This window comes from Propithecus coquereli, unplaced genomic scaffold (genome assembly GCF_000956105.1).
Source record: "Propithecus coquereli isolate 6110/MARCELLA unplaced genomic scaffold, Pcoq_1.0 Scaffold117, whole genome shotgun sequence".
Lineage (NCBI taxonomy): Eukaryota > Metazoa > Chordata > Mammalia > Primates > Indriidae > Propithecus > Propithecus coquereli.
The window spans coordinates 1,120,269-1,129,839 of NW_012135747.1; the positions used below are offsets into that span (position 1 = coordinate 1,120,269).

The window sequence follows — 9,571 nt, forward strand, 5'->3', positions numbered from 1 at the left end:
CAGCCCGGCACCCAAAGAGCCCTCCAGTGGCGGGTAGTCTGCAAATGAGAGGTGACTCGAGGTGCTTGCATTTTGTGCTGAAAATGAAAGACCAGGCCAGGCTGCGGATACTTGAGGTGAGGGGTTCTCAGAAGTAATGACAGCCCTTTTTTGAGCTCCTACTGGGTGCCCCATACTTCAGAGACCTAATTTCTAGTCCTGCCAGTGGTGGTCATCCATGAGGAAGATGAGATTTTGCAGAGATTAAACAACTGCACACAGCTTCTAAATGACAGTGCCAGGATTAAATCCAAGAGTATATGGCTCCAAAGCCCGGCCCTAAACCATGCTCCTGTGCTGCTCACATAATGGCGAGGACAGCTAATGCGGTGGGGAGACAGGTGAGGACAGAGCAAGAGAGACGGTCCTACCCCAGGCCACGGGCTCGAGGTAAACAGGTGATGTCTACGTCGAGTTGGGTAAGTTTGCTTGTAAGTAGGGCAACGCTGTGGCCTAGTTTATCTGGGATGGTCCCAGTTTGCCTACAGTCTCAGAGTAATTATTAGTAGCACCCTTTTCACTGGCAAAAGTACTGCAGTTTAGACAATAAGCAATATGGTTACTCTGTTCATAAGAAACAAGATTCGAGACATGCAGTGGATCAAACAGCAGATGGGCTCACACGTCTGGCATGGGGTGTTAGACATGCGACCAAAAGGAGGCCACTCCCTCTCCTCCCAGCCACAAAGCCCAGGGCCAAACTGCTCCTGCCCTTCCAAGACTTGGCAAACCCTGATTCCGCAGGTGAACAAGACAATAGTTCTCTTCCGCCTTTCTTACTATCCCTCCCCACTTACCAAACACGGCCTCTGGCCTGGCCGCAGTTAACCAGGCTGATGGGCAAGCCCCTGGCCACCCTTACTTCCTCTCCCACTCCCCACTCCCCATCTAAGAGGGGACCAAGAGGCACAGAACAAGGGTCATGCCATGCCGCTGGCGAAGGCTGGCCAAGGGAAGCTACTTCTCTGCCTCGCTAAGGGTGCCAGTCAACCCCCAGAGGGGTTCTATACCTCGTCCCAGACAAGCCCCGGCCCCCTGGACACACAGCCTCCAGCTGGCTGTGCCCTAGGGAGGAAGTTCCCTGGTGGGACCCATACCCCGATTCCCCATAACCCTAAAGGGCTCCTCCCCTCCCACTGGAAGGCCCACTCACTGCGGATGAAGCTTGTAGAGCGTCCCGTCCACTCCCACGGTCACACTCAGACGGTCCAGCCCTCTGTTCTCGCGGATCTTATCCACCACAGCGGCCATGCCTGCGCCACACAGCTGCGCAGCCCTCCTGGACACCACCCCGCACACGGTCTTGACGAGGATACTGTCGTCACAGGTGCTGTTCAGACCCAGCTGCTGGAGGATGGCCCGGACCTGGAGCAGGGCTAATCGGTCACTATGGGAGACAAAAGCCAGGGGCCTGGATGAAGCAGGACCCTTGAGAGCAACCTAGGGACCAAGTCCAAAGGACCAGCCCCAAATCACTGCACATATACACCAACACGGCCCTCAGTTATTCTTTTCCTTCCAAATAACATGATTTGGAAGGAATGATTAATGATTCCAAAACCTTACGTTTAAGTTGTAGAAAATTTGGCAAATCTAGAAAAATAAAAATTGGAAAATTAAAACTATTCACAATTCCAACATCTAGGAAAATGCTGTTAGCATTTTAATGTATTCCCTTCTGATCTATTTTTCCTAGATGTCATTAAACAACGGTATTGTCCTTATACTATGATTATCCTTTCTGTGTGATTTTATTTCTTTTTTCCTATTTCATACATCTGAGCAACTCCCCACACCCTTATCCAAGAACAGGATTGGAAGCAGCTGCCATAGCCCTCCATTCTGGGCATGCTCCATGATTTATTCAGCCAGCTTGGAGAAATTTAAGTTATTTGCAATTTTCTGCTATTATAAAGTAACATTTATGGAGTTTTTGGTTTATAAATCTTTGTGTGCAACTCTGACTTTTTCCTTAGGATACATTTCTGGGTCAAAGAGATTTTGATATATATCGCCAAGTGACATTCAGAATATTGTATTAGGCCGGGCGCAGTGGCTCAGCCTGTAATCCTAGCACTCTGGGAGGCCAAGGCGGGTGGATTGTTTGAGCTCAGGAGTTCGAGACCAGCCTGAGCAAGAGCGAGACCCTGTCTCTACTAAAATTAGAAAGAAATTAATTGGACAATTGAAAATATATAGAAAAAATTAGCCGGGCATGGTGGTGCATGCCTGTAGTCCCAGCTACTCGGGAGGCTGAGGCAGGAGGATCGCTTGAGCCCAGGAGTTTGAGGTTGCTGTGAGCTAGGATGACGTCACGGCACTCTAGCCCGGGCAACACAGTGAGACTCTGTCTCAAATAAATAAATAAATAAATAAAAGAATATTGTATTAATTTACCCTCTCTAGCAGAGCATTTGGCTCTATTTGTCCTCGATGAAAAAGATTACTTTTTAAAACTGTTGACAATTTCATAAGAATGGCATCACAACTATGGTTTAATCTGCATTCTTCTCTATTAGTGAGGATGACCTTTTTATTCCCCATTTGTTTATTAGCCATATGAACTACCTACTATGTCAAGACTTTTATTCTTGGGATATTTGTCTTGTTCATATTCAAATGAAAGAGATGACAATGAATGGTGATGATGATGATGGCCAGCCACAGTGATACGACCAGCCAGCCTTTTTTAAGGACTTACTACGTGACAGGTGTTTTATATACCTTCCTCCATTTGCTCTTCAACCAATCAATGCATGTATGATTATTCCCATTTTAAAGACGAGGAAACTGAGGCTGGAAGCACACAGCCAGTGGAACAGAGCAGGTCTAACACCAGACCTGCCAAAGCCCACCATGCCATGCTCAGCGTCTTGTCATATGCAACTGTCTTCCTCAGTTTACCATTTGCCCTTTGAGTAACAATTTTTTACTTACTGAAGCTATATAGCTCTATTTGGCAATTTTTCCTTTATGATTCCTTTCTTTGCTACTATGTTTAAAAAGACCTTCTCCACCATTTCACACCCATTAGGATGGTTACTGTCAAAAAATCCCCGGAATATAACAAGTGTTGGTGAGTATATGGAGAAACTAGAACACTCATGGACTGCCATGGAATGTAAAATGGTGCAGCCACTGTGGAAAACAGTATAGCTGTTCCTCAAAAAATTAAAATGGAATTGCCGTGCAATCCAGCAACTCCACTTGTGGGTATATACACAAAGAAGTGAAAGCAGGGCCTCAGACAGGTATTTGTGCACCACGTGCATAGCAGTATTATTCACAGTGGCCAGAAGGTAGAAGCAACCCAAGTGTCCATCCACAGATGAATGGATAAACAAAATGCGGCGTATACACAACAATGAAATACCATTCAGCCGTAAGAAGTAAGGGAATTCTGACAGGGTACAACATGGACGCACCTTGAGGACGTGATGCTAAGTGAAATAAGCCAGTCACAAAAGGACAAATGTTGCATGATTACATTTATGTGAAGTATCTAGATTAGTCAAATTCACAGAAAGTATTAATAGAACGCTGGCTGCCAGGGGCTGGTGGGAGGGAGGAAGTGTTTGAATACAGAGTTTCAGTTTGAGAAGATGAAGAGTTCTGGGAAAGGCTGGTGGTGATGGTAGCACGATAATGTGAATGTATTAATACTTAATGCCACGGACCTGCATACTTAAAAATGGTCTGCCTGGGCAAACACAAGGGGCAGGCTGTGGAAGGTTATTATGCAGAGCCCCCGTAAGGTTATTACGACCATTCTAAGAATGAGGTGGTGTTTTGCACGGTTGCTTTTTCAAGTCACTTCTCCTTCTCGCACAGCTTGCCCTGAAAGGCGGCAAGGATGAAATGTTCCCTCCACAAGAGGAAAGTAGGAGGAAGGTGGAACAACCTGCCGGGGACGTGCGCCTATCAGGTGGCCAAGCTGTGCAACCCCAGGCTGCCTTTCAGATGAATCAGGGGTGGATCCCCTGCCCCTTCAATACAAGTATTTGCAACCCACCTTTACTATCCTGAAATGGAATCCATACAACCTACTTACATGCACAGTTTCAAAGAAATCAATATAATGCCCTGACATAAAGTATGGATAAAAGGAAAGTAATTTGTAATAAAATTACATGATGTCAACATGCAAATGCACAGGGCCTACTATACCAGAGGAGAGAAAAAGCCCACACGAATTGCCAAAACGTCCCCTAGTGTCCCTACCACCCCCATCACAATCCACCGGCCAGGCAACCTCTAATGGACGTGTGGATGGCAGGGAAGCCCTCCCCACTCACCTCTCGATCTGAGATAGAAACTTGGTCTCAAAGATGCCCCGGGTCTTCAGCGGCTCAGAGATCTGCCCCCGGAAGAGGAATCCCTTCTTGGTGAAGTCGATCAAGATGTTGCGGACGATTTCGCCCAGGTACATACCACTGATCATCTTCTCATACCTGAGACAGGAGGAAGGGGATGGGGCGTCTATGCAGAGTGGCCAGGGGGACTGTTAGCCCTTGGTCTCGCAATCGCTCTGGGATTCTTATTGCCCCTCGAGGGCATCATCAGCGGCCAGCCATGGACCCTGCCCTGTGCTCCCTGTAGAGGCAGAGAAGACCGGCAAGCACCAGGGAATCCTCCACCCTGCCCACATCAGAAACAAAACCACTGGCGTTTGTGTCTGCCTGGAAGACCAGCCTCCCTCCTAACCTAACTTCCAGCTCTCAGCCCAAGACCACTTCCCGAGAGCCTATTATCCTTCCCATCCTGGGTTCTACCTGCCTGTTTCAGGCTCCCACACACCTCGCCCTTCTCCTCCTTCACAACGCACATGAGCTCACTGCCTCATGTCACCATTCAGTGACAGCCCCAGGAGGACAGAGAATGTACGTCTAGCTCAGCTGAGTCCCCAGGGAACACCATGGCACAGCACTAGGCCCTCAGTGAAGTGCCCCATAAATACCTGCTGAGTAAGTATAGGAATGAGTCCTAAAAGGGACAAGAAGACAAGAAAGGGAGAGTTCCTAGATTTTGTTAAGGTTTTGCAAACACCCAGAGCACCGGTCAAGCACACAGCAGTGTTAAGACCACGCCGGCAGGAGAATTCCAGTGGCCACAACACACGTGAGGTCAACCTGTTCTTGGGGCTTCTACCCTCTCCATGCTCAAGGGCCTCAAGAAATCACAAGGGATTTAAATGCTCCCATGGCACACGCCCAAGCCCAGTGTCCCCAAGCTGAGAAGAGTCCGCTGGAATCCAGATACTCCAGGGTCTCCAGAGGATTTCCCGTGGCCACAGAAGAACGTGACGTTGCACGGAATCACGGAACTGTCATCGCCCATCCAGGCCTTCTCATTCCCTCCAGGAGACCATCTCAGTTTGGTGCCAACATGGCTTTAACCCCTTCCAACACTTGCTGACTTCCCTTTTTAATCTGGGGCCTTGGTAGGCTACAGTATCTGGGCAGAATTGAATAACGCCATTTTTCACTATATTCATTTATGATTACCACCTAGCCATGGTAATGGTTCTCCCTTTTTTTCCTGCCTCATTAAATTTAAGCAAGCAAATGTAAGCTGATATAAAGAAAAACATTAAGTAAGTAACAGCATAGACGGTACTCAGAAAAGGCAAAAACCTTGAGGGCAGCTGGGGAAGGACTCATGTTGGCTCCTACTCAGGTCCATTTTCCTGCTCCTAGGGATACAACTGGGACCGACTCATCCCGGCTATGGCAGAGGACAGCCTGATTCCTGGGGACTTGACACAAGGGGTCATTCATCTCATTTCGGAGCAGGGTGGACACCGCCATTTCAGACCCGGTCCCTGAGACCTGAGCTGCAAAGCTCCACATAGCCACTAGGTGGTGCTGGAGGCCCTGGGCGGGAAGGGTGATTGCAGCAGCCTCTGCTGCACCCCAATCCCCACCCCCATTATTCCAATGGGGAAGAAACAGAGCAAGAAGCGATGGCCAGAATCTTCCAGGCTGAAAAAGTATCATCTGTCACCCTGGCATATTCCTGGGCAGAGGAGACCCCCGGACAGGACATCAACCCCAGGCTATCTTGTACATGCTGGGGCCCATCCTTCCACCAGTTCTCTGCTATCCTTAGACCAAAAGCCAAGGTCAGGAGTGAACCAGAGGGACCAGCCTTCAAGCCTCTCTGTTCAGACCCACTCATGCTAGAAACTTCTTCCATTGCAAGAAGCAGAATGCAGCCGAATGTTCTCTCCCCAGCCTGACCTTAGGTGTCTCCTACCCCAGGCAGAATTACCTTTGTTTCCCAGCGTTCAGAGAAAACTCATCCACCAGTTTGTCATAGGTTGTTCTGATGTCATCCAGACTCCCGTTGTCCCCAAAGGCACCCCATTCCATGTTGATACACATTTGCCCCTCGGTCCCCTCCACCATCTCAACGTTCTTCATTTCTTCCATGTAGCAGGCGTTGCTGCCAGTCCCTGAGACACACAAGGGGACAATGAATGCCTGTGCCACCACGCGTGGGGTCCTGCAACCAGGCCTGAGGTCTGAGGCCTGGGATTCCACAGGTAAGGAGTATGTTTTTAGAAGAATAAAATAATCGTTTTGCTTTCCCAGAGTTTTCCAAGACAACAAAATATAAACGGAGAGTCTGAGTGAAATCACCCAGAAAACATTTGATTAACTTACTTTACACCAAGAGCCTCAGGTGATCACCTGTCCAAGCAGGGCTAAATTTATTTTAATAGAAGATAGTCTTAAAAATAAAGGAATGTATCTTCAATGGCAGAATTTTAGGCAATATTCAGATAAGAACAAAAAAATGTGTATATTGTTTTCCATGCACACAAACACATACATACACACATCCTTATAAACTCTCCTGTGTTTGGAATGAAGCCCACAGTTGGTTCAGGGAAGTACAGCGTCATCAGCATGTCAAGGGTGCCTTTCTAAAGCAATGGTTCCTCACTTTTTTGTCACAGACCTATGAAAATTGGATGATTCTCCTGAGAAAAAAGGGACATTTCTCTGGGTGTACCCACAAACTGCATGCATGCAATCTGGCATATGCTCTCCAGAGGCTGAGGAGCCTCAGATTTCCCTTCCTGAACCTCCTAGAACAGGGTTACTCAAAGTGCGGCTCACCAAGGGCCACGAACTGTTTGCTGTTCCAGTCCATGAGGAGCTAAGAAATGAGAGAAAGCTCTAGAACTTTCCTAGCCATCTTAGTTGCCATGACATCCAAGCTTTAGGTCACTGGCCTCATCTCACTGAATAGACTAGAGCACTGTCCTCCCATCCTAGGTGGGAAGTAGGCGAACTCTCATCAGGGGAAGAAACTCAAGTAGAATTAGAAGACTGTGTAACTGAATTAATTATTTCTGTTCTTGTTTTCTCAGCTCCTCTTCACCCAAGGCTAAAGCCGAGGGAAGGGGAGCTCCAGAAATGGAAGGGGGGTGAGTACAAAGAAAGCCAAAACGTGTACCACCTTCCAGCTCATGGAGTTCTGAGCAAAGAGATCCATTCACAGAGGAAAGAAAAAGTGGCTTTGAACGTAGCTGGAGTCTGGTGGCAGGAACATCTAATCGGGCTGCCCTGAACTGGGCAGGCCTGACCTCCCAGGTGGGAGGGTGAGGAGAACTGCTTTGTCACCCCAGCTTGGTGGGTCACACCTAAGCCCTGTGGGCAGAAGGGAGGGGCTGGGTGGAGAAATCTCAGCAAAAGAAAGGAAGAGACAAAGCCCTAAAGCCAGGCCCCAAACAACCCTTCACCAGGAGCTGCTCCCTTGTCTTTTGAATTTCAACAGAAGCCAAAAGTGGTTTACTAAGGAGTGAAAAGGTCTTCCTGGCATCAGGAGGCCCATTGGGGCCTCATCCCAATCTCTAGACATTCGGCAAATGAGGATGCCACCCCTCCCTGCCCAGGGAGAGCCTGCAGACGTTGGCTAAAAAACTGGGGTCTTCCCCAACATCCTCTGACACTAGGACAAATGGTCTCCCCACACCCCAAATCAATAGGCTTCAGGAATTACGTGCTCTCATGTGCTCTCAGGGCCCAGCCCCTCAACATGTTTGGAATATAAGGGAACGGTCTGCAGAGCCAGCAGATAACCCCTCTGCAACCCCCTCTGCTGGCTGGGACCACTCACAGACAGTAGCTGTTAAAGGCAAAATGACACCCGAGACCACCCTGGCCCTTTCCAACCCCGAGCATGATTAGGAGAGAAGGTGGTCTCTGCTTCCTTTCCAGCCTCAGACGCCCCCCTGCAATACCTGCCCAGCGCCCCTCCCCACAAGCCCCACAGAGCTGCCATGCCAACCAGGCCAGCTCCAGGTACCCGTCCCCCTCCATTCAAGCCACGTGAGCCTTGTGGGGCCTCATTCTCGGAGCTCAGTTCTTAACAGTCTGATCACAATCAATGTGCAGCACTGGGGGGGGGGGTGTCAGTGAGCGGAGAGCCCCCTGGAGAACTCTGCAGCCTTCACCCAGCACTGAACTCTGGAGGTGGTCAGGGGATGACTGGCAGAATGCCCCACACAGAGGACAGGAAAACCCCAGCCTTCTCTTCCCTGAGGACAGACACCTTGCAGGACACCCACCTACAATGAGTCCAACCTCGCAGGTGGGCTCCTCGTAAGCGCAGGTCATCATAGTGCCCACTGTGTCGTTGACCACAGCCACCACGTCCAGATCAAATTCCTTTGGAAAGAAAAGGACACACTTTAGGACTGTGATCATTCTGCGCTGGCTTGAATCCTGCCAGTTCACTCTGCTGCACAGCAGTCAGAAAGCCACTGCTGCGTAATCTGAGACAGTTTTCTCACTTAAATGCTCCTTCACTGACTACACACCTGCTATTACAGATGTAGCTGCAATCTGAGCTCTAAGGAAGGGAAAGTATCCCACCCATTTCACAGATGGTACTGAGTATTGGAGGAAATCGAGGAACAGGGAAGACAAGGAGCAATGGCCAAATTGCTCTTTCTCTTGGGAGTTCAAAGAGTTAGAGCTTTTCAGAGGGCAAAATGGAAATATCGATCCCATTTCTCAGACTCTGTCCTGCAGAACTAGTCACGCAGGGGCACACAGGTACATGCACAAGGATATTTACTGCACGGCTTGCAATGGCCAGAAAGAGGAAACAACCCAAATACAGATCAAAAGGGGTGATGTAAACCACAGTTCAGGCACACCCTGGAATCCTGTGCGCCCAGGAAAAAGAATGAGGTTGCTCTCTATGTCGTGACAAGAAAAGATTTTATGTTAAATGAAAAAAGGAAGTTGAAATGTTATATATGGTACGATTCCCATTTTTAAAAAGTGTGTGTGTGTATGTGTGTGTGAGTGCTGGTATACGCATGGAAAGCAAGCTGGAAGAACAGACACTAACTCTGATAGCTGTAGGATGGGCAAAAATGATCAGCAGGTATCTTTTCAAGGCAACGCCAGATGTTATCAGCACACCCTGCCAGGTGCAAACTCAGGGCTCTTTCACACACATTCATTTCATCTGTCTGCTCTTCAGATTGTCACTTGAACTGTTTTTTTTTTTT

The 9,571-nt window shown here is 48.6% G+C and overlaps 1 protein-coding gene across 1 annotated transcript in view; it reads right to left on the reverse strand.

Moving 5' to 3' along the window:
• Positions 1 to 9,571, reverse strand: part of HK1 (hexokinase 1) — a 72,144-nt gene that overhangs the window by 1,383 nt on the left and 61,190 nt on the right. Inside the window, exons 13-16 of the mRNA XM_012658457.1 lie at positions 8,618 to 8,717; positions 6,310 to 6,493; positions 4,335 to 4,490; positions 1,193 to 1,426 (exon numbers count right to left, since the gene is read on the reverse strand). Of these exons, the coding sequence (XP_012513911.1) occupies positions 1,193 to 1,426; positions 4,335 to 4,490; positions 6,310 to 6,493; positions 8,618 to 8,717 (674 nt within the window). The remainder of the gene's footprint in view (positions 1 to 1,192; positions 1,427 to 4,334; positions 4,491 to 6,309; positions 6,494 to 8,617; positions 8,718 to 9,571) is intronic.